This window comes from Abramis brama (genome assembly GCF_963993115.1).
Source record: "Abramis brama genome assembly, chromosome: 2".
Lineage (NCBI taxonomy): Eukaryota > Metazoa > Chordata > Actinopteri > Cypriniformes > Leuciscidae > Abramis > Abramis brama.
Genome location: NC_139964.1, coordinates 34302513 through 34328161, shown reverse-complemented (window position 1 = coordinate 34328161; position 25649 = coordinate 34302513). Strand labels below are relative to the sequence as shown.

The 25649-nt window shown below is 41.3% G+C and overlaps 2 protein-coding genes across 3 annotated transcripts in view; one reads left to right on the top strand and one right to left on the bottom strand.

Moving 5' to 3' along the window:
- ctnna2 (catenin (cadherin-associated protein), alpha 2) overlaps positions 1–25649 on the bottom strand; it is a 517324-nt gene that overhangs the window by 142819 nt on the left and 348856 nt on the right. The window lies entirely within an intron of this gene.
- Positions 19172–24084, top strand: lrrtm1 (leucine rich repeat transmembrane neuronal 1). Its single transcript, XM_084106897.1, has one exon. It carries the CDS (start codon positions 20240–20242, stop codon positions 21812–21814), a length of 1575 nt encoding a protein of 524 aa, XP_083963023.1. The 5' UTR covers positions 19172–20239; the 3' UTR covers positions 21815–24084.

Sequence of the window (25649 nt, the reverse complement as noted above, 5' to 3'; positions counted from 1 at the left end):
CTGGCCATGGAATAGGAGAGGGGGCGTTAGCATTGCAGTAATTAAAGTGGCTGGCTTGCCCGAGATATGTTGCCTCCTACAATAAACCATCAAAACACCAATATGCCCATAAAGAATGTTAACATAATAAGTATAAAAGGATTAAAACTTATTAGAGCGCTGCACTGTTTGTTCACCTTGCACCATAAACAAGCACATAAATGGCAGTGTCTTATTATCCTAGCATGCGTGTTGTACTACTTCATAGAAGAACAAGGGATTTCAATGATTCCAGGTTTCTGGCAGCAGAAAGCCTGACTCACTTCAAATACATTTCTTTTGCAAGACTCTTGCAGAGCACACTGCACATTTTAAAAGCATTGAGCTGAGCTTCTATAGATACATTAAAGGGATAGATCCCCCAAAAAGTATATGTCATTAATTACCCTCATGTCGTTCCAAACCTGTAAGACTTTCTTTCACCTTCAAAACACAAATGAAGATCTTTTTGATGAAATCTGAGAGATTTCTGTCCCTCCATCGACAGCTGCACAACTACCACTTTGATGCTTCAAAAAGTTCATAAAGAGATTGTAAAACTAATCCATTAGAATTGAGCGGTTTAGTCAAAATTGTCTAAAGAGACACAATCACTTTATTTGATGAATAGATTGAATTTAGGCTTTTATTCTCATATGAACATTCATAAACTCACACATTAGCTGTGGTAAACGTAAGCTCAAGCATGTTCTCTTGACGTGCGATAACCAGTGAGGTTCATTCAACCAATGAGGTGTGTTATGCAGCACGTTTGAGCTTCCGTAAGAACCAATGAGGTTCATTCTCATGTTACGCAGCACGTTTGAGCTTCCGTAAGAACCAATTAGGTTCATTCTCATGTTACGCAGCACGTTTGAGCTTCCGTAAGAACCAATGAGGTTAATTCTCATGTTACGCAGGTCGTTTGAGCTTCTGTAAGAACCAATGAGGTTCATTCCAGTGTTACGCAGCACGTTTGAGCTTCTGCAAGAACCAATGAGGTACATTCTCATGTTACGCAACACGTTTGAGCTTCCGCAAGAACCAATGAGGTTCATTCTCATGTTACGCAGCACGTATGAGCTTCAGCAAGGACCAATGAGGTTCATTCTCGTGTTACACAGCACGTTTGAGCTTCCGCAAGAACCAATGAGGTTCATTCTCGTGTTGCGCAGCTTGTTGAGCTTCCACAAGAACCAATGAGGTTCATTCTCATGTTACGCAGCACGTATGAGCTTCAGCAAGGACCAATGAGGTTCATTCTCATGTTACACAGCACGTTTGAGCTTCCGCAAGAACCAATGAGGTTCATTCTCGTGTTGCGCAGCTTGTTGAGCTTCCACAAGAACCAATGAGGTTCATTCTCATGTTAATCAGGACGTTTGAGCTTTCGCAAGAACCAATGAGGTTTGATCTTGTGTGTTACGCAACATGTTTGATCTTCCGCAAGAACCAATGAGATTCAATTTCGTGTGTTACGCAGGACGTTTGAGCTTTTGCAAGAGGTTTGTTCTCGCCCATCAAGCAGGTTCATTGAGCTTCTGTTTATGTTCGCTGATCAATGTTTATATGTGAACAAAAGCCTAAATTAAATCTGTTCATCATATAAAGTGATTAAGTCTCTCACACAGACAGGCAGACAGATGAAAGTGGCAATTAGAAGTGAGGTACAGGCCAGTTTAGAAAAAGCACTTGAACAAAATTATTTTTTGATGAGAAGAGGTGGGCAGAACTTAAAGTTGGTGCAAATCCCATGAAATGGCTTTGCATACATGGTGAAGAAGTAGAGTGTGTGTGTCTAAGAGCTGTATGTAAGTAAGTAAACCTTTATTTATGTAGCACTTTTTTAAAAAGTGTTTACAAGAGTGCTTTACAGAAGAGAAATACAAAAAAAAACAAAACAAAAAACATACATACATAGAAATAGAAATAAGATTTTCGTAAAAGAAGTTCAGGGTACTCTTATCTGAATGCAAGAGTCAGAGAGCCTCGGTTTGTGATTTACACTAACAGCAACCCCCGGCTTCCTAGTTTCTTTCCACACTTACTGGAGTATAGCATGTAAGCAAAACAACTCCAGTCCAAAATAAAAGCTAGGATCACACTGCTATACTTGTCTACTCTGGATTTCTGTTGAACAACCCTGTCTAGCCATCCTCAAGCAGTTGTCAATGATGCAGCCAGTACCCATAACCCTCAGCATGGCCCTGCATCTTATCATAATCATTACCATAATACAGCCTACTGTGTCTACTGCTGGTTTGGAAAATAATTGATGGACTGAACACAGGCTTCCATCATTCTACTTCTACTTGCTTTAATTCAGTATCTGCTAGGGAGCTGCAGATTCAAGTTTATCCACTTGAGAAATATAATTATTCTGACAGACACAAACACGCGAAGACATATACATGTGGTCCCAATGGGAACTCCCACACAGCTCTACGTGATACATTCTCCCACCAGGCAAATATCCAAGACTGTAAAGATGAAGTTTTATTGATTTTTGCATTTGGGAAACTGGGAGGTGTTTATTTGAGCACATACAGCACTGCACATTCCCCTGGGATCTGGCTAAATTCTCTAACACATTCATACACACAAAAGTGAGTGCTTTATACCACTTGAAGTGAATTCTGTGTTGATGGAGTCCAGTTATGCTCCGAAGATCGGTGACATGTATGTGTTGGTTCGCTGCTATAGCGGAAATTGATTTGAGTGTGTGTGGTTACAAGCCTTTCATAGGGCTGCACACAAAAAATGCATAATTTCTAGTTTATCCATCCATCCATCCAAATCTTTCCTGTCTCTTCCTCCATCCAGAATCTTTATTTACGATCACAGGACCAGGGCCAGTGGGATTTCCACATATTGCACAGTGTTACCAAAACGACACCATGAACCAACAATCCCCCTGGAGCAAAATGAGGTTAAGTGCATTGGTCAAGGGAACAATGTCAATGACCCATGATTCACTCCAAGTGGGCATCAGACCAGCAACCTTACAGTTGGCAGTACTGATCATTAACCAATGCACAACACTCACTCCTCTCTCCTCCCTTCCACTGGCTATACAAAATGGGATCAGCTGTCTGTTGAAAGCTCCAGCTCATGGTAAGCTCTATGGTCCCTTCTCTCCCTCCTTCCCTCGCTCCCTCAGTCAGGCCTGACCCTTCATTGTCATCCTTCCACATTATCTCAGCAGAGGGCCAATTAGACATTAACCACATTATACACCCAGAGACCCCACTTTAGCCACCGCTGGGCTCAATAACACATTACCATAGAGGCTCTTTAATAGGAAATGCTGTTAATTGTCAGGCAACATGAAAACCTGCCCACAAAAGTAAACTTGTGTGACAAGACAGTGTCATTTAAAGACAGAGGGGGAAAAACAATATTGACAACGGCAGACAGAGACTGGGACATCACACATCAAAAAATGATTCATTGAATGATTCAACCAGTGATTCATGAGCGGGATTTATATGCAACCATGATGACAGCGACTGACTGGTAATGACAAATTGCTTTGTGATGTTAATGACAGACAAAATAGCTGGTCTGAATATTGAGCTTATGGGGAACTTGACTATATAACACAGCATTAATCATTGGGATGTTTTTTTTTTTTTTTTTTTTTTTTTTATGTTTAACAGAATGACTGTCCAATATGTATTGTCACTGATGGGAGTTTGATCACAAAGGTGCTATTCATCATGCTATATATATATATATATATATCATAAATCTCAGCATCTCTTCAACATGAACTGTTTTGTGATTTATGTATAGCGATTGGTTCCCTACATTATTACAGGATGTTTGCAGGTCAAGAATTTTCATGAACGCCAACATCCGAAGCTCGCGCACCGAAAACCGTGTCTTAGTGTTTGCTGTCTCATACAGCTTGTGAATTCTGAATTGAATTCTCTTTCACGTCTTGCGCTTGAACGGACAAATTCACACAAAATTTTGTAAAAATGCCCATCTTGGCGAGTATCCTAATAAACATAGTCAGTTATATCTCAAGTGAACACAGATGGTATATTCAAATCTGTGCATTCGGTCTAAAAGGGACGGTAGTCTAATAAACCTGCTGCTGTGTTTTTATGTTAATTAAACAAAGGTCAAAGAAATCACTCACTGCTCTAGACTGAATAACTTTTGTAATTTTACAAAGATGCATCTATATTTAATTTATACAGTGATGAATATGCAGTGTTATTTCACATTTGATTACCTTATTCAAATTTCTGTACCTGAAAACTAGACCTAGACCTACCTGAAAAAAAAAAAAAAACTCTTTAAAAGAAATAATTATTTGATCCCCTGCTGATTTTGTAAGTTCGGCCACTTACAAAGAAATGAAGGGTCTATACTTTTTATGGTAGGATTATTTTAACGGATAGAGACAGAATATCAACAAAAAAATACAGAAAAATACATTATATAAAGGTTGTAAATTGATTAGCATTTGACCGAGTGAAATAAGTATTTGATCCCCTACCAACCAGCAATAATTCTACCTCCCACAGATTGGTTATGTGCCCATGTGGAACAGAGATTCCCTTTCGAGGGAACTTGCGCTCCGTCGAGAATCGACACATTGGGGAACGCCTTCAGCGTGACGCGTCTGAAGCCTGTATGGAACTAGTCCAATCTCGATTGGTGTTGCGTCATTACGTCACTCGTGACGTCGCATGTGACGGCGATGCGGTAAGCTATAAAAGGACGCCAGATCACAACAGCATCAGCTTTCTGATTTTCAGCAAGCTTTCTGTGTGCTGTACTGTCTTATTTGGTGTTGTTTTGTCTGAAAGTCACAATATATCATCCCTTCTCTCTCTCTCTCTCTCTCTCTCTCTCTCTATATATATATATATATATATATATATTTATTTATTTATATATATATATGGCAAATAAGGAGAAACAATTCAGGCAGTGTGCGACCCCTTGCCCGTGCTATTTGAGTGAGGGTGACACACACTCGCTTTGTGTTGTTTGTCTGGGGGTGGAGCATGCACGGGCAGCGCTCGAGGGCGAACTTTCTGTGCAAACTGTGATTTGCTGCCTCTCAGGATGGTCCGCTCCCACCTGGCCCTGTTCGATGAATCAGGCCAGGCTCGCGTTCCCCGTGGGTCGGGACCCGCGTCTGTCGAGGCAGCGCGGCGTCTTCACTCATGAGGTTCGCAGATGGAGCTGGTGGATGATGTTGAGGGCTTCGGGCTTCGGCCCTTTCTCAGCAATCAGCAGCCAGCTCCATCGGTTCCGTTCAGGAGCCGGAAGCCCGCTCTGCGGCTTCTTCCGCCCAGAACGAGGACCCAATGCTCAAACTATCTGGCTCTGAGGAGTTAGATATTTTGGGCAGCGAGGCAGGAGAGACCTCGCCACCTCACTCTCCTGCCTTCGAGGAGCTGCTGGAGGTTGTGACCAGGGCAGTGGCTAAATTAAATATTAAATGGCCATCTGAAAAGCAGGAAGCGACTAAAAAAAGTAAACTCGATGAGCGCTTCCTGCAAACCCGGTCGCAGCCTTCACGCCGGAGCCTCCCTTTCTTCACTGATCTCCACACAGAGGTGTCGAGATTCTGGAGTAAACCGTTCTCTTCCCGATTATCGAGCCCCAATGCTCATTTATATTCATTGGGTCCTGCACACAGTGGAAAAAGGATACAGACTCCAGTTCGAGTATCGTCCACCGAAATTCAGTGGGGTGGTTCACACGCTTGTCAGCCCTGAGCAGGGTCGGGTCAGGAACAAGAAGTTCAGTCCCTCTTAGCAAAGGAAGCCATTTGAGGTTCAGATTCAAAATGTTAACCATACCTATTATTGTGAGTCAGATCAGGTCCGAGGACTGGTTTGTCACAATAGATCTAAAAGATGCATATTTCCACATATCCATTCTTCCCCATCACAGGAAGTTTCTGAGGTTTGCTTTTGGGCTTACCAACCTAAAAGCTTACCAATACCGAGTACTTCCATTCGGCCTAGCATTGTTACCTCGCACCTTCACGAAATGCATGGATGCAGCTCTAGCTCCACTGAGACTTCAGGGCATTCGTATTCTCAATTACATTGGGGACTGGCTCATTTGAGGATGGCTGTTCTGAGCCATCTGAAGTGCTTGGGGTTAAGATTCAATGTCAAGAAAAGTTCACTAATTCCTCTTCAGAGAACAACATTCCTAGGAGTAGTGTGGGATTCAGTTACGGGGACAGTTGTCTCCTGCTCGTATAAACATCATCTTGACCACAGTCACGAGTATCAAGCTAGGCCAGGCCATCACTGTCAAACATTTTCAAAGGGTTCTGGGTCTTCTAGCAGCAGCGTCCAACGTAATACCTTTTGGCCTGCTGTATATGAGGGCCCTGCAGTGGTGGCTCAGGACCAGAGGGTTTTCTCCGAGGGGGAACCCATTTCGCACAATTTAATTAACGTGCAGATGCCTTCATTCTTTGGTCACGTGGAAGAAACCATGGTTCCTGTCCCAAGGAAGCACCGTGTTAGAGAAAAATACTGACCACGGATGCGTTCCTCACAGGCTGGGAAGCGGTCATGGAGGGCCACTACACCAGGGGTTCATGGAAGGACCACCATCTCTCTTGGCACATCAATTGCCTGGAGATGTTGGCAGTATTTCTGGCTCTCAGACATTTCCTTCCGGACCTGAGGCCATCATGTTCTAGTACGAACAGACAATATGTCGGTGGTCTCATATATAAATCGGCAGGGGGGCCTGGGATCGCACCCTCTATGCAAACTGCCGCACCAGGTTCTTCTGTGGTCCCAGGCAAACTTCTCTCAATCAGGGCAATGTTTATTACCGGGGACAAAAATGTGGGGGCAGACATTCTGTCGAGGCAGGGGCTGAGGCCTGGGGAATGGAGACTCCACCCCGAGACGGAGGAGTTGATATGGAGGAATTTCGGTCAGGCGGAAGTGGATCTGTTCGCCTCTCACGAGAACACACACTGTCCGCTCTGGTTTCCCCTCACAAATCCAGCTCCCATGGGACTGGACGCCATGGTGCAGGCGTGGCCGAGGCAACGCCTGTACGCATTTCCCCCGATCGCTCTGCTCCCAGGGGTTCTAGAGAGGGTCCAGCAGCATGGGATCAGCTTGCTCCTAGTAGCCCAGTACTGGCCACCCCGAGTATGGTTTTCAGACATAATAGCTCTCCTAGCAGGCCCTCCGTGGCAAATTCCTATCAGGAGGGACCTTCTATCTTAGGCCGGGGGCACAATATATCACCATCCCACGTGGGACCTGGCAGTTAAGGGTTATCCCTGGCACCCTTCGAACCAGCTTGTGTGTTTTGGGTCACCTAAGAAGGGTTCCCCTGCTTCTAAACAAACTATCAGCAGATGGATAGTAGAGGCTATTTCCTTAGCTTACGAGGCGCACAACTTGCCTTTGCCCCTCCTGATAAGAGCCTACTCAACTATAGAAGTGGCATCCTCTAAAGCCCTGTTAGCAGGGGTTTCCCTTCAAAAGGTTTGTGATGCCGCTGGCTGGGCCTCCCTACACACCTTCATAAAACATTACAGTCTGGATCTGCCCTCTACACCGGGTTCACAAGTTCTCTCATTTTGAATGTGCCAGATTGCTTCACACCAGGGCGTGTACTACTCAGTGTGGTACAGTGGGCATTTCGTTCCCCAATGTGTCGATTCTCGACGCAGCGCGAGTTCCCTCGAAAGGGAACGTCTCAGGTTACGACTGTAACCCTCGTTCCCTGAGAAGGGAACGAGATGCTGCGTCCCTCGGCCACACTTCATGTGCTCCTGAGAACAACTTGTTTCAACCTATCAGAAGCTGACGCTATTGTGATCCGGCGTCCTTTTATAGCTTCCGCATCGCCGCCACATGCGACGTAACGAGTGACGTCATGACGCAACACCAATCGAGATTGGACTAGTTCCATATGGGCTTCAGACGCATCACGCTGAAGGCGTTCCCCAATGTGTCGATTCTCTATGCAGCGTCTTGTTCCCTTCTCAGGGAATGAGGGTTACAGTCATAACCCGAGACATTAGTCCTGTCACTTTAAAGGCACACTGTGAAGGAATTGTGTTTTTGTCAAACAGCGACCCCTAGAGTCGCTATGGAATACTTGCACTGTCGTAAATACCCCTCCACCCCCCCACCTCCCACCCTGTACACCGGTACCTGCATCGGGCATGGAATAGGCACAGATAGACTCCGAAGACATGATTATTGCAATTTATCATAATAGTTTGCAAATTGTACTCGTTTACACTATTTACAACCTCTACGTTAGGCTTATTTATGTCCTGATAATTATGTGAGATATTAAAAACTGTTCTCATGATAATCGCAAGAATCAACGTCAACAGCGTCGTCTGATATCCCTCAGGACTACGTGATAAATACACCTCACAACACCTGAGTTCAGCTGGCAAACTAGTTTGTGAGGCAAGCTATAAAACATAACGCAAAAAACACGTAAGAGAAACAAGTGTTTTTTTAGCAAGTCTGTTAACAGCTCTGATAATCGAAAGCTAGCTAGACATATGTGGAAATTATTGGACTGGTCTAATTATCAGCAATAAATGAATGAACAGCATATAAAAAAAAACATACTACAAGCAAGCGCAACAACATACAACATAGAATGCAAACAAGTTTACAAATAAGAGATTTATTTACTGGCCACTTCATGCGTTTTCTCAGATCGGATAGCTATCTGATTTATCAAAACAATTCCATTTACACCTGGTCACATAAATGTGTTTTTGCGAAACGGATTTAAATCCGATCTTCAATTCCCGCGCTGTATGCAGATTTAATGGAGTGCACGTCACCGAAAGCAACAGATATGAACAGCATTTTATTGATCATCAGCTAAAATTTCAAAATCAAAGACCGCAATAAGAGAGAGCAGTAACAGCCCTGGTAAGATCATTTAATTTCTTTACTTTTAATGATGATGATTGTGTGTTAAGCATCTGCGACTTACTTTCACTTTGATTTGCGATAGTTTGCACGTTCTCTTGATGCTCAGTTGCTCATCTGCGGTGATGTGTGTTCCAGTAGCGTCGTCATATCTGTCTATAACATATAGCCTATAACACGCTCTCACACGTTTTTATTTTTAGCATTTTTGAGAGGAGTACAATTTACATGTGGTTTCAACAACCAGATGCATTTACACTTGTCCAGTTTCGTCTGGAATGCGGCACAGACCTCCTCCTGAAGTGGTTTGAGCGATCGGATTCAAATCCGTCTTGAATGCGTTTCGAAGGGCATTTACACCTGGTCTTTTCACGATCAGATAGCTATCCCATCTGAGAAAACGCATGAAGTGGCCAGGTGTAAACAGCCCCATGACAAAAACATACGCACGAAAGCCGAAAACAAACGCTCATGGCCTCTCACGTCCAAATTTGACGAAGTGGTGGGGGAAGTAATGTATGCCGTAAAGCAGTCGAATTTTGTAGTTCTTTTTGTGCTTGGGTTACTACCCGAACCCCGAAGTTACATAGTGCCAGTAAAAGCGATACAGACCCCGTCAGGCTATGGCAGACGTGTCATTCAACCTATTGTAAGTCGATGTACCGTCACAAGGGTCTTGGAAATATATTATGAAGGTTGAAAAGTTTAACAGTGTGCCTTTAAGAAAGTTCTCCTAATGTCCTAATGTCAGTGGACACCTGTCCACAGAATCTGTATCTTCAATTCCAACCTCTCCACCACCATGGGCAAGACCAAAGAGCTGTCAAACATCATGGACCAGATTGTAGACCTGCACAAGGCTGGAATGGGCTACAAGACCATCAGCAAGAAGCTTGGTGAGAAGGAGACTTTGTTGGTGTGATTATTCAGAAATGGAAGAAATCCAAAATGAATAATCAATCGCCCTCGGTCTGTAGCTGCATGCAATATCTCACCTCATGAGGTAAGGATGATAATGGGAAAGGTGAGGGATCAGCCCAGAACTACACTGGAGGAGCTTGTAATGATCTCAAGGCAATTTGGACCAGAGTCACCAAGGAAACCATTGGTAATACACTACGCCGCAATGGATTGAAATCCTGCAGCACCCACAAGGTCCCCCTGCTCAAGAAGGCACATGTAGAAGCCCGTCTGAAGTTTGCCAAATGAACATCTAATGATTCAGAGAAGGCTTGGGAGAAAGTGCTGTGGTCAGATGAGACCAAAATTCAGCACTTTGGCATCAGCTCAATTTGCCGTGTCTGGAGGAAGAGAAATGCTGACTGTGACCCCAAGAACACCATTCCTACAGTCAAGCACGGAGGTGGAAACATTATGCTCTGGGGCTGTTTCTCTGCTAAGGGTACAGGACGACTTCACTGTATTGAGGGGCCGATGGACGGTGCAATGTACTGTAAAATCTTGGACGAGAACCTCCTTCCTTCAGTCAGAACACTGAAGATTGGTCGTGGATGGGTCTTCCAGCATGACAATGACCCAAAACATACCGCCAAGGCAACAAAAGAGTGGCTCAAGAAGAAGCACATTAAGTTCTTGGAGTGACCTAGCCAGTCTCCAGACCTTAATCCTATAGAAAATCTGTGGAGGGAGCTGAAATTTTGAGTTGCAAAGTGAAAGCCAAGAAACCTTAAATATTTTGAGAGTGTCTGTAAAGAGGAGTGGACCAAAATCCCTCCTGAGATGTGTGCAAACCAGGTGACCAAACACAAGAAACGTCTTACCTCTGTGCTTGCCAACAAAGGTTTCTCCACCAAGTACTAAGTCATGTTTTGCTTGGGGATCAAATACTTATTTCACTTACTGAAATGCAAATCAATGTATAACCTTTATATAATGATATGATATTCTGTCTCTATCTAATAAACCTACCATAAAAATTATAGACCCTTCATTTCTTTGTAAGTGGGCGAACTTACAAAATCAGCAGGGGATCAAATAATTATTTCCCCCACTATATAGGTTTCAAACTGTCTCAGTGGCTCTTCATGCTCATATTTTCTTTTTTGTACAGTACATTGAGGATACTTAAGAAGGATTGAGGTGGGATTAATTCAAATTGCTCAATATATTAAAGCCAAAAAAAAAAACATGCCCAGGCTTGTGGGATGATCTTATGCCAAAACAAAGAATCCTTTAATCCAGGAAAATCAGACAACATGTCATAACAAAACAACATATGAAATAAATCACACGTCTCTCAATCTGTTCCAAAAGTCAGGAGCTACACAAATATGGATGGGTAAACGGTCTTCTTTTTCTACATCAGTTCATCATGCATCATGAATCGATCCAATCCTAAATCTAAACAAGAACAGCTGACTAGAACAAGGCTCCATCATGCTTACCTCTTTTCTCTAAGGGGGGTTTTGGTTTCTTGTTTAGAATCTGAATTACAAAAATAGATGGATGCTAAAAAAAAATTTTTTTTTTGGCCATAATTTTTTTGTGTACAGACGACACCATTGTCAAAACAATCCCTGTTCACACGTATCCTCATAATGCTCATAATGTCACAGTTTTCACAGATTCACATTTTTGTAGTTTACACTGAGGCGATAACTTGCATTTTGAAACCAGTTTTCAAAAGTTTGTACTTTTAGGCCCCCCAAAACGTCATTGTCGTGTAAATGAACGATCAAAACGCATAAAAAGTTGTAAGTTTTTAGTTAAAAATGGTGTCGTGTAAACGGTCCCTAAATGGGCAATTTAGGCATTGTGAGTCACTTTTTCTAATGTTTTGTACTATATTTAAATTATTTCCATTAGCTGGCTTTTCTCAGCAAATACAGATATAATCGATTAATTTAGATTGATTGTATCAATTATTCAGCACATCATATCAGTGATTTAATTAATCAATTAACAGTCCCAACTAAGCGGATCTAATCTAGACACATGCAATAAATCTGCATTCCCTCAGATTAGTGTTTCCCATGATTGTAGGTAGCTGAAATTGTCTGTTCTATTGTAAATGTACAGACACATGAAGTGTGGCTCTGTTGAATGAGAACTACACAATTTTATCACACCAAAGTATCTTGGTCAGCAGGCCTCAGCTGCGGTCCACCTAAAGAACCTCTCAGTGGAGATGGAGTTGCTTAGAGAGCCAAATCAATAAGCCTTTAGCCAAAGGGCAGGAACCGGCTAGGGAATGGGGCTGAGCAGCAAAGGCTTCTGGATCTTCACAATCATGATATTTGTTTTTTACAAGTACACAATGAATTGCTAACTTAAGACTATTACTGTGAGTCTTTAGACTATTTGATTTTTAAACGCTAACATACTGCAAACAAATTCCTAGTGATTACATTCATATTATCAAAGTAGATTTTACAGCCAACACAGAATCTTCATGTTTCTTTTGTGTAAGTGTGTGCATATATACACATATATAGACGAATCCGGCGAAACTACCGGAAGTAAGCGGGCGCCATAACTGAGCTGTTGCTGGGTAGCGTTGCGCCAGTGCCTCCTATTGGTTTGGTTGTGTCCACTGGAATAAACAGCCCGCGATTTACGACTGTCACTAACGTTACAACTTTTATAATGTCGAGTGGGAAAACATGTTCCGTTATTTGTACAGTATGAGTGTTGTTAATGGTCTGTGAAAATCGGACAGGTCCTTTTAGAACTATGTGTTTATCATCTGGTAGAGTGTGCATTAATTGACCAATCCATCCGGAGCTCAGATAATTTTGACCCTCTATCAGTGACCTGTAGTTGGCATTTTGGTGATCATCGGATGCCAGGCGAAGGAGAAAATACTCTTGAATACCTTTAAAACAACAGAAGGGGCGCGTTGGGGCAGTAGTAACATTACTGTTATGTCTGTTGTTAATGTTTGATTTGCTTGACTGTGACTCTCACTCTGAGAACCAACAACGCTAGCAGTTAGCTGTACCTTACCCTTTCCTTTTGAAATGTGAAAATGAGATAAATAATGGTCACAAATGAAAAACATGAATTTGTTTATTTGATATCATTCATTTATTTATTGTTGCCAAATGGACAGATCTTTTTATAGTTTCCTCGTTAGCTAGCCTAGCTAGCATAGTTATTGCCAAGCTATTTTCATAAATAATCTGTAAGATCGTTTGTACCTTCATCTGTGACTGGAGGCCACTGTCTAACATCATCAACCCAACAAGTCATACTGCCTGGCTGTAGCTGTCATCGAGGGTGCGTTATCACGGAGGTTTGTTTACATACCAGTAACAGCTCAGTAATGGCGTCGCCACAAGATGGCAGCCTACACAGAACGCTCTTCGGATTCGTGTATACACTGCTGTTCAATATATTTAAAGGTGACATATTAGGCCCCTTTCCACAAGATGTATTATAAATATATGGTGTCCCCAGAATGTGTGTGAAATTTCAGCTCAAAATACCCCCCCAGATCATTTATCATAGCTTGTTAAATTTGCCCCTTTTTGGGTGTGAGTAAAATGTGCTGTTTTTCTTGTGTGTGTCCCTTTAAATGCAAATGAGCTTCTGCTCCTCTGCCTCCGTTCAGAAGAGGCTGATCCTTTACACGAGTTAAATTCAGATACAATACAAAAACGTGAATAATCTCATTCATCCAAAATCTCAGAAATAACCAGTAGCGGAGTGCAGCCTTACAGAGAGACTCAGGAAAAGGTTGCAACTTTTAGACGCACATGGACGTTTCTGAATGGTTAGTGGATACATTTATGTAGTTGTTGTGGAGTTAAATTGATTCATCTCATCGACTTGCATGTACCATCATGTTTAACTTTTACACAAGTTGACACAGTTGACAGTTCCCTGAGGTCTTTATAAGACATCTGTGACATTGTTTGGTCAAAGAGTGTTCTGTGCAGCCAACGACAGAACAGTTTGCATGCTTTGCTTGAACTTTTGCCATTGCCAACTGGATAGAATGTTGTCGCTTGCGAAAACCAAATGGTGGCGCAGTGGGTGGAAACATGCAGAATAAGGGGCGGTAATATTATAATAAGATCCCCTTCCTATATCAGAAGAGGAGCGAAATCTGATCAGCTTATTTTTTGATATGCTTGCAGAGAAAGGCTTATGAAAACAAAGTTACTAGGTTGTCACTTTTCGCGTTTTCTGGGTTGGAAGATGGACCGGGGACCCGATTATAGCACTTAAACATGGAAAAAGTCAGATTTTCATGATATGTCCCCTTTAAAATAAATGCTGTTCTTTTGAAATTTCTATTCATCAAAATATACTGAAAAATATATAACTTTTTAAAGAAATTAAACAGCATGTCTGTTTTCATTGCTGATAATACAAAATGTTTCCTGAGCAACAAATAGCATTTCCAAAGGATCATGTGACAATGAAGACTGTTTAATGGCTGCTGAAAATGGCTGTTTTTGATCAAACAAATACAGCCTTAAGGTATTGCTGTTAAGGCTGCATTTAATTGATCATATAATGTCAGTCGAACAATATTTAAATTTAGCACCGCACACTTAAATATTCATTGGAGCTCATTCTCAGGTAAGGGAGACTGAAATCCCAGAATCACCCTGTTGAGAGGAAAATAAAAATAAATCAATGAAATTCTGTGGAAGAGATTTAAATATGCTAAAATGTATCAAACAGAGCTGAGAGTACCTACTTGTACTGTAAATAGTTAAATATATATATATATATATATATATATTAAAGTGTATCTTTTATTTACACACTATTTGTTCAAAACTGTAAAAAAAATAATGCATAAAGATGCAGTGGTGAGGAACTTGCTGAATTTTGTTAATGGCAAATGTTCAGATTCCTCCTAAATCTGCTTAGTTTTTGTCGATGAGTGCTTATTCCAAAAAAACACAGAAAGAAAGAGAAAGGAGAGATTATTCACCATATTGTTTTGTTCTGACAACTCAAAAGTATCCCACTTGCATCAATAAGGGGCCTACAAATCTAAAGCACTACAATGACCCAAATGAGCAGAGGAGTACTCATTGTTTCCAAGAAATCCTCCACATTCCTTTGATGGCTAACAGTGTCCAAATGGCCCACTGAGAGAACTGACTCTTTCATTCTCATCTGAGAGTTGGCCTGTGGAGTCAGGCCCTCAGGGAAATGGGTGACTTTTTTTTTTCTTATTATTATCCAAGATGGCAAAAAAACACAAAAAAAACAGACATTCCAAGGCAAAGCTTTCCCTGGTCAGGAATACTAGTGACTGTGTGCAGGTCTGCATGCAAATCTCTGCAGCACGACTGAGACAGGAAGGTAGACCTCACTTACAGTAATGCTAATCCAGAACAGAGCCATTGATTGAACACGTCCCTAAATGCTGTGCTCTGCCTGGCAAGTGCGGCCATTTTAAGTCTCATCAGGACAGGACAGAGCAGGTATCCATTATAAAGGCAGGAGAGCTACGGTGGACTTAAGCATTGGCTGATCACTGGCTTAGTTCCACAGGATAGGGGATTCTGGGGGTTAAACACTTAATGATGCTGAAAACATTAAAATGGAACATAGCAGGATATTGATTAAGTGTATAACGCATAAACACAATGCACATCTAATTGACAATCAAAATCATTTCAGGTCCACCTCATCTGTGTCATCTCTATTATGTATGGAAATGAAGATGAGTCATATTTATCAGGCAACCTACTTCTTTAGTGCAATAAATTACACGAGGTGAATATAGACACAACTGTGCTCTGAATGATGAACGGATCGTTTCTCATTTGTTCAACATTTAAACAATATTTATATTCCAATACTAATAAAATCTCTAGGAACATTATGACAATATTACAGAAATATTACACCTTGCTCTTAAATGGATTTATGTAATTATATTTGTTCTTGAATCTCATTAAATGAATAGCTCATCCAAAAATGAAAATATGACCTTTATATTATTCTAAACCCATTAGACTTACCGGTACTTTCATCTGCTGACATAAAAAAATAAAAATAAAATAATAATAATAATAATAATAATATATATATATATATATATATATATATATATATATATAAAAGGGATAATGTATAGCGAGGCGGTTGTTATAGCGAATACAACCCCGACAGGCTGATCGGGAACCCGACGCGAAGTGGAGCGCTATAACAACCGCCTCGCTATACATTATCCCGCTTATTACATGGCTACCTAACAAATAAATCAATAATTTGACTCAAAATATTGATTTAAAAAGGAGTTTCTTGATTTAAAAACGATTATATTGCCAGAGTGAACAGAACTGCGTCCATAGCAACGCTCTGTTTTTCATGGCAACGGTGTGTTATACTTCGCAGCGGTCTGTTATCAAGAAATAACAGACCGCATTCTACACTGGAATTCAACCAAACCATGTAATAAATATCTATATTTATATATATATATATATATATATTTTTTTTTTTTCTTGGCAACTGAAATAAAATAAATTTGTAATATGAGAAAAAAATAAAACTATAAATAACTTTGCAACTACGTCAACTAACTCTCATTAAATAATTAGTAGACTTTCTGCTTAATATTTGCTAACACATTATTTTGTTGGTCCCCCAACAGACTTGACAACTACAAGTCAACTTATTCTACTAACCTGAACCCTAACACCTAACCATAACCTAACAGTCTACTGACAGTCTACTACAGTCTACTAATACTCTAATGAGAGTTAGTTGACATGTAGTTGAAAAGTTACTTATAGTTAGTAGAATGTCTAAAGTGGACTATCGAAATAAAGTGCAACCAAAACTAGTACTGAAATACTGTACTGACATTTCAGAAATTACTACAACTAAAACTGAAAAAAAAAAAAAAAAAAAATCTATATAGAAATATCAAAACAAATTAATAAGAGTGTCAAAAGCACATAACACTATTACTCAAACTTAAACATTAATTAAAATAAATAAATAAATCAATTCAAAATATTAATTAATAATATAATTAATAATGATTATTTTGAGTTGACTCATTTGATCCAGTTCACCGAATTGATATTAATAATTTGTTCAAAAACAGGATAACCATATTTTTATTGTGGTTTGCATAAATTCTTCATCTTAAAAGATAACAACATATGGGCGAGATGATTACATTTTTTTTTTTTTTTTTGGATGAACTATTCCTTTAAAAGTGAGAGAAACATTGGCTAGAGATAACAGACCCCAGATGTGGTTCCAAAGCGCTTCAGATACACTATAAGAAATGGTTGCGATTTTCTCATTGCTGTGTCAAGTCATTACTGGGCACCACGTCATTAGCTGATGGTAAACCCATTTATTACAGCTAAAGAGTGATGGGCAAGGTGGAGGAGAGACAGATCAGGCGTAAGGATGGCCATGGCCTCGCAGGCTTTTTCCTTCCGCCCGTAGAGCTCAACACATCCATTTCTATGTCAAATCTTTGCAGAGCATTTAGGTGACAAAAGATTAAATATATTTGAGGCACACATTGAACCAGCAGAGAAAATCTATTTTATATAATCATCTGGAGAATAGAAAGCAAATTAAAATGTTTCTGTGGGAGCTTTTTTTTTAAGATATGATGGGGGTACATTTGGATGTGCTGAGAATTGTTGCCATCCTGTCAGCTAATCTAAGATCTGTTGATTTTACCCTAACAGCAGGCTGAGGCTGGTCCAATACCCTGGTGTTTCTCTCAAGTAAATGCTGAGCAAAAAAAAAGCTTAGTGGGCTTTTTCCCTCAAGGCGTAGGAGTTTTAGTCATGAGTTACGGTAATCCGAGCAGATGCTGTTCACTTGCCCTTGTTTGCAGACTCCTGTGCCAATTAGCGGACAAAGCAGACTATGTGTGGCATATTTTCAACATGAGATTAATTCATATTTCACAGTGTGCAAAGCAAAAGGCTGATCTTAAAATTATGGCAGCCATCAGAAAGCAGGCAAACCAACAGACGCATGCAAGCTTCATGTACGGGATCGTCACAGCTCATTGTCCTTGAAAATTAATCGGAATGAAATGACAAGCCTGGGGACTGCAATCCGTGGTGCACTGCAACAAGGCTCCTGAGCAGAATATTTATGTAAGCCTGGCTAAGTGGCAACAGATGATATCTGTATTCCAACTGGATGGCGGGACTTGAAATGTCTGTGATAAACAAGCCTGGGCAGGCAGCATTATGAAATGTAAATTTAGCGGTTCGGGTTCAGAATTAGGCCAATGAGGGTGTGCGAGGGTGGGGCGGGGGCGTGATGGGAGGAGAGGGGAGTCTCCTTGCCCTGGACTATATCTAAGCTTACGTGTACTACCAGCTAACTGCTATGACATATGGTGCGTGATGCCATTACCATGCTCGCTGCGCACAAGCTCATTTTTCAACAACCTAACAGCCTGAAAAGGCAATGCTTACACTACAATGCCATTTTGGACTCACTCTGATGGTCCGATTGGAGCCTGGCAAAAAAACACATTCATCTCGCTCAGAGACCATATCAATATTGGTCTAGGATAGCTCATCGGCTAGTGAGAGTACCTAGTCATTGAAACTCACATAGTGACACGCTTTTTATCAAGTCTCAAAAAAGAATGAATCATACAAATATAGATTTAAGAAAGCTGAATGCCTATCCTGTCAATGAGAGAAAAAAAAAAAAAAAAGATTTATATATAAAAAAAAAAAAAGAACAGATACAACTTTTTTTTTTTTTATTGAGTAGGCAGTCCACCTTTTTTTGGTGAGTGCTGGCCACCAGTAGCCATGCACTGTGCCTAATAACAGATAAAAAATAAATAAATGAAAACAAAATTATCCTCTTGTTTACGCAAGAGCTTCAACACATCAAAACAACAGGGAATTGACACACTGTTTAAGTCATTAGAAGGATATTAATCCCGCATACTAACAGTTTACGTAGACGTTAGCAGATAGATGGCGTGTTCCAATTTGGGGTGGGGGATTGTAATGTTTCAGATGTGTGCTTCATTTAAACTATAGTTTAAGCCCAGCCTCTCTTAAATATCAAATTGTCTCAGGCACAGAGAAAAGAGAGGGAGAAAGAAAGAGAGAAGGAAAGAAAGAAAAAGAGAGAGCGCATATTGAAGGAAAAAAAAAGGGTGAGCAGAGGAGCACCAGGAGGAGGTGGAGGGAGGGAGGGAGGGAGGGAGGGAGGGAGGGAGAGAGAGAGAGAGAGAGAGAGAGAGCGCCTGGGCTGAATTGTGAGTGGCTTACGACACTCAGTGAACAGAAGGTGTTTCTGCATGCACTGCCAGTGCACTAGTCTGCTGCAAGGGATCGAGCATCTCTCGCCTCCCCGTACACGGTGCCTGCCTTCAGCCTCAGCATCTACAGCCTCCGCAGCCCACTGGAAATGAGCTTCACACAAAGAAGACCTTGCTGAAGATTTGAGTCTTACTAGAAACACCATCATTGATCTTTGGATATCACTATACAAACAATTAAAAAGGAAAGGAAAGGAAAAAAGAGAGCTATATGATGCAGATCACACAGCTTTTGCATGTGTATAATTGTGAAGAAATGACCACTGACAGAATGCCAACGAGCTTCACTCAATGTACATTGTGCAGGTCAGTGATCACTTTAGGTTATGGATGGTGATTTGCGACAACAGATCGGGAGTCTTTGATGAGAAGGAAGGAAGGAGAGGGAGAGTGAGAGTTTGGAGTGGATTATTCCCTCCTTCGTGCGCATTTTTCCCCCGCTCATCTCTCCCACAGATCGGCGCAGCAGTCGATGCAGAGCAACGACGGAGAGAGGACAGCGCTCATGCATGCAGTCCGGGAAACTTGCACTTCCTCCCAGCCTGCTGAATGCCACTTGGATTCGTTCTCTTTTTGGCTCTTTCACACGAGGAGAACTAAGACATTGTAAGTCTGCCAGGATCTGGTGTCCGATGAAAAGGAGGGGGGGCTGAATTTGTACCACACTGGGGTCTTTTTTAGTTTCGCACATAATTAGTGTCAGCACAAAGGGATCAACTGAATAGAGGTTGTCAGCCTCTGGAAAGGGGTGAGTAGGCATCCTTTCATGTGAGATTGATGCTCGAGGAGTACATTTTTTTACCTCCCTGTCTCTCTTTTCCTTTCTCTGATCTAACATGAGCAAAGTGACTTGTCGTTTATTTGTCGTCGCTGTTCTCGTTTCAATGTGGCAGGATTTCTTGAATCTTTAAGTGACAAATCACCATCCATATTCTCTAAAAATATATATCAACTGAAAGGGGAGTTACAAATCACAATGACCAAGATCTGAAAGATTCAATGGACTTTTTCTCTACGACACTGCAGGATATTCATGCTAATGGATTTCCTTCTAATTGGTCTGTACCTAAAGTGGCCCCTAAGGAAGCCACCTGGGCTGATTCTGTGCTCCCTGGGCATTGTTCTGAAAATAGTTCCGTTGGTGGGGGGGAGCTGTCCGAGACCATGTCGATGCGACAACAAGCTGTTGTATTGTGAGGGGCTCAACCTGACTGACATCCCTCAAAATCTGAGCAGCGCCATTGGTTTGTCCCTGCGCGAGAATAACATCTCTGAGCTGCGGGAGGGGAACTTTGTGGGCCTGTCACAGCTTACCTGGCTCTACTTGGATCATAACAATATTGAGATAGTGGAGGAGAGCGCCTTTGAAAGGCTGCGAAGGGTTAAAGAATTGGATCTGAGCACCAATCGGATAGAGAGCCTGCCCAACGGGACCTTTAGACCTCTGCCCAACCTGCGAATATTGGATTTATCCTATAACAAACTTCAGTCCTTAGAGCCAGACCTTTTCCATGGCCTTAGGAAGCTTACCAATTTACATTTGCGCTACAATGCCCTTAAATTCATCCCTGTGCGGATTTTCCAGGATTGCAGGAGCATGCAATTCCTGGATCTGGGTTACAACCAGCTGCAGAGCCTGGCACGTAATTCATTTGCCGGACTCTTCAAACTCACTGAACTGCATCTGGAGCACAATGAATTGGTGAAAGTCAATCTGGCCCATTTCCCCCGCCTCATATCCCTGCGGACCCTCTACATGCGAAACAATAAGGCCACCATTGTGGTCAGCACCCTTGACTGGACCTGGGACCACTTGGAGAAGATTGACTTCTCCAATAATGAGATTGAGTACATTGAACCTCATGTGTTTGAAAGTGTGCCCAACCTTAACATTCTTATGCTGGACTCTAATAAACTAACTTACATAAATCAGCGGATTTTGGACTCTTGGAATTCCCTGAGCAGCATTTCTCTGTCGGGAAATGACTGGGAATGCAGCAGGAATGTCTGTGCCTTGGCTTCCTGGCTTAGCAACTTCCAGGGACAACGTGACAGTGGTCTGTTGTGCGCCAGCCCGGACATTGCACAGGGTGAGGACATTCTGGATGCCGTCTACGCTTTCCAGTTATGCGAGGACAATGTGGAAGCAACCACACAGTCCTTCACCGCCACCAGAAATCGGGCCAAAGGCTTCATATACGATGGCCCAACGAGAAATCCGTATGACCTGCAGGATGTGGAAGGTGGGGAAGTGGTGACCAACTCCTTAACAGTGACTGCATCCGCTGATGACCTGGAGAGCACCATGCAGATTCACAAGGTGGTGACAGGCACCATGGCCCTCATTTTCTCTTTCCTGATCATGGTCCTCATGCTCTATGTGTCCTGGAAATGTTTCCCAGCAGGCGTTAGGCAGTTGAGGCAATGCTTCACCAGCCAGCGTCGCAAACAGAAGCAGAAGCAGACCATGCAGCAGATGGCTACTACGTCTGCATCCGAGTACTACGTTGACTACAAACCCAACCATATTGAGGGGGCACTTGTCATCATCAACGAGTACGGCTCTTGCACGTGCCAGCAGCAGACATCTCGAGAGTGCGAGGTGTGATATTCCACCCATGTTGTTTTTAAAAGTCACTGGTTTCAATGACTGGATGGATATGGAACACACTTAAACTTGGCACCTCATTTAGCTGCTCTCAGGAGGAAGCTACATTTCTGGAGGGCAAATTGACTAAAAACAGGGATTTAGTGCTGGTTTCAACAGCATCAAAGCCTTGTGGGAGAATCTGACTGTGAAACCTGTGTACTTGATGCAAAAGATGTGGAATAATTATGCTGACCCGTCCTGGCTTCTCTTGTGAAGAGTGGATATTTGAGCTTTAATGTGTCTTTCTACTTCAGGATATTATAGGACTCTCTAAAGCTACTGAGGACATCCACAACAAAATTTTTACTGTGGAAACAAACATGAACAGACAAAATCGGAGAGGAAAACAACAAAACAAATAAACCCTTAAAGAAATAAAAGATTCTATGTAAAATATGTTAACAGCAGAAATGCAAGAGTAGGGATAAAAATGCAAGATGTTATCCTATTTCTTTTGTAATCTATGGAGAAAAAAAAAAGAGGAAAATACAAATGTTTAAATAAATGAATTGCAATTCACAGTAACCATTATTGCAGGTGAGTTGGAGGGTTGCTTTTTTTGTCTGTGATCCCGGGGAAAGATGTTCAGAGAGCTCTGCAGTATTGCAAGATGTAAATAAGCAGGGCTGTTGGGAGCGCTTCACTTCATCTGAAATGTTAAGCCTCAGTCTAAGATTCAGATCTCCTCGTCTCTCCCCGAGATACAATCACTGTGCAAAGCTTGATTGCTATGGCTGTTGCAGTTGCCCCCCTTGTAACTATCCTGAATAGATTAAGCAAACTAGCAAAAACAAAACAGGCTGACGTGGTTTGATCAAATCTCACATGATAAAGTCAAACATTTGTGTGCTGTGCAAATAAACAAGACAAGGAGTGTCTAAGACCTTAATTCCTTCACTGTTTCCACAGACTTCAGAGACAAGACGTAAAAAGCGGTAAAAATCAGAGTGAGGGGAGGCCTTAAACATTTAAATTTAAATGTACTTGAAATGGGGTGTGATTAATAATCCATGAGTTTTTTTTTCTTTTGTTACCCAAAAAAGTTTTGCTGATTAAAGATGTATATTTCATTGTGGATTTCTGTTTAATTGTGACATTACTTTAAAAGGCACCCTGTGGTCACCCGTTGTTTTTGTGTGAGTGATCATCCTGACGGATTGTCAGATTGTGTGCATCCCGCATCAGTTGCTGTTGAGCTGGTAAAAGCACAGGGCCTTTGAGAGAAGGTACAGGCTGCTCCCTAGTGTTCACACCAGCAGCAGAGGAAGACAAGATACCGCAGCAACAAGCCCTTGCATTTCTCTTGCCCCGGCATTGTATGTGTTCGTGTATACACCTGTTGCTTGTCTATATGCATTCTCTAAGCTCAGCTCAGGATTACTGCCACAGTGTAAAGTATCTGGACTAAACAACAAAAGGTTGGTTATAAATAAGGGAGATCTCACTTTGCATTGACTGTATTGTCACCTCACTCACTTGGCTGTTATAATAATAGATCTGTTTAGTAAGCATAGGGGACATGCCACTGTGAAGTTGGAGTGTGTGTGTGTGAGGTACAACGTTTGTGTGAATGTATGTGTATGCATTTCATTTGACTATTTAAGTGGGTGTGTGTATCTCCTGTCCTGAAAAGGTGGAATTGAGTTTGTTCTGACCAGCTGCATGTGTGAAGTTATAATAATTTATCATGTATGACTGGGATATGCCTTAAAGGGAAAATGTAAGGCTGAGCAAATATTTTTACAATCAAATCAAACAGATTTATTATGGATTCCAAAGTCCCGCCCCATTTGAATCCTTTAATACTTGATATAAAACTGTTCTATTTTCAGCACTGTATTTGATGCGTATATGAAGCTAAGCCAAGCTAAACCAATAAAATGTATTCCTACTGTTGTAAATGATAAGCATTGTGACACGCTTTGCCCTTTCCTGATTAATCTAGTCATGCTGTTTTTATTTTTATTTATTTATTTTTTTGTTTTGCTGTTAATGCTTGTTTTCTGTCAATGAAGATGTTTTGAAGATGCTGATGCATTATTCAAAACTTCTGATCTGACACTTTGGACTACAAACTTTCTACCACCCTTTTTAATTTCCTTGCGTTGAATGATATTGTTTGTGACATATTTTGAAGCAAACCCCTAATTATGTACACTCCAACGTGTAGTTGGCTTTTTAATGAATCCTCTGGAAAGTATTAAAAAACTAAAAAAAACTAAAAAAAACTCTATTTGACTGTCAGATTCCTAGCATCAAAACAACGATGAAATGACAGCATTGTTCCCCTTATGGCCAGCAAAAAATGAAAGAAAATAAGGCAGTTGGTGGTTGGATTGAGGGAAACAAAAACATGTCATTTACTAACAATAGCTGTTAACCATACCGGCGTCAAGGTAACAGGGGAAACAATGGAGACATAGAGTGAGTTGTTTGATTTCATTCACCCTTCTCTTCTCTATAGCACGAAGAACAAATTTAAGCCCTGCTCCAATCAAAGAGCTTCTGTGGCCTGTTTTTAGCCCTTCTAGCTTTGTATCAATATTGTATGTTTGTCATTTCATCTTGGCACTGCTGGGAGTTGCTTTTCCCTTAATTATTATTATTTGCAATTTTTTCTTCACAAGAAGCAAATTAATATTTCAAGTGGCGGGAGGTTTTGTTTAATCTGAATCTCTCTCCTCCTCCTTATGCTGCTTACAAACCCTTGGCCAACTGCTCTGACAATTAACTAATAATTAATACCGTTATTGATGAGGCTTGAGGCAGATCAATATGGATAACTTTTATGCAATTACAGACTTTCTTGCCTGTTATTTTTTGAGACAAACAAACCAAAAAACAATAATAATTTGTGTTGGTGTTGACAGAGAGAAAAAGAGATGTGTGTGTGAGTGTGTGAGTGTGTGTGTGTGTGTGTGTGTGGGGGGGGGGGGGGGGGGGGTCTGTTTATACAACAATATTTTATTGATATTTTGGCTAATTAGTGTGGGGAGTGCTTGGCTATATGCCCAGTACTGAGAGAGAGAGAGAGAGAGAGAGAGAGAGAGAGAGAGAGAGAGAGAGAGAGAGATGGTTGATCACTAAGACATGGATTCAAGCAGTGAGAAAAGGCATGAGCCCTCTGATCAGTGGGAAGGCAGTTGTGCCAAATGGAGGGGGGCGAGATATTAGCTTTTGACCTTGTTAGCCTAAGCGACCGTGTGTGTGTGTGTGTGCTACATGCAATTAGCAACTGATCATGAAACTCTCAAATGATTACTGTAAGTGTTTACATGTTGTACAGAACTGAGTTGAGGAGGGTCAATACTGGTAAGCAAAGCAAAATGGTGAGATGCTACAAATACCTAGAGAACAAAAACATATTCTCAAACTATGCAAATCATGTGGGTAAAGAATATCGGAACAGTCTCACAGACTTAAAGGCACAATGTGTAATTTTCACCGATAGAAGTCGCTTATTCAAAACAAAAGCGTAGCTTGATGACGCTGTGAATGAGCCTGGAATCATGGGATTTGTCGTCTTCACCTTTACAGCCTCTGTTACAGTTACATTTGATCACTTAAATGAACATTATTTTATTTCATTCGAATGAAATAGCCACGAGTGCTGAATTACTAGTCATACAGGTTATTTTATTTGACGAATTGGTGTTTCCATGGTTTCTACGGAAGCAAAACCGCAAATCGAGGGTAAAGCAGATATGATGTCATTGACAGGCGACGCAATGACACGGGCCATTACACTGGTTAAAAAAGCTGATTTATCTGGTTTTAAACATTGTTGGAAACA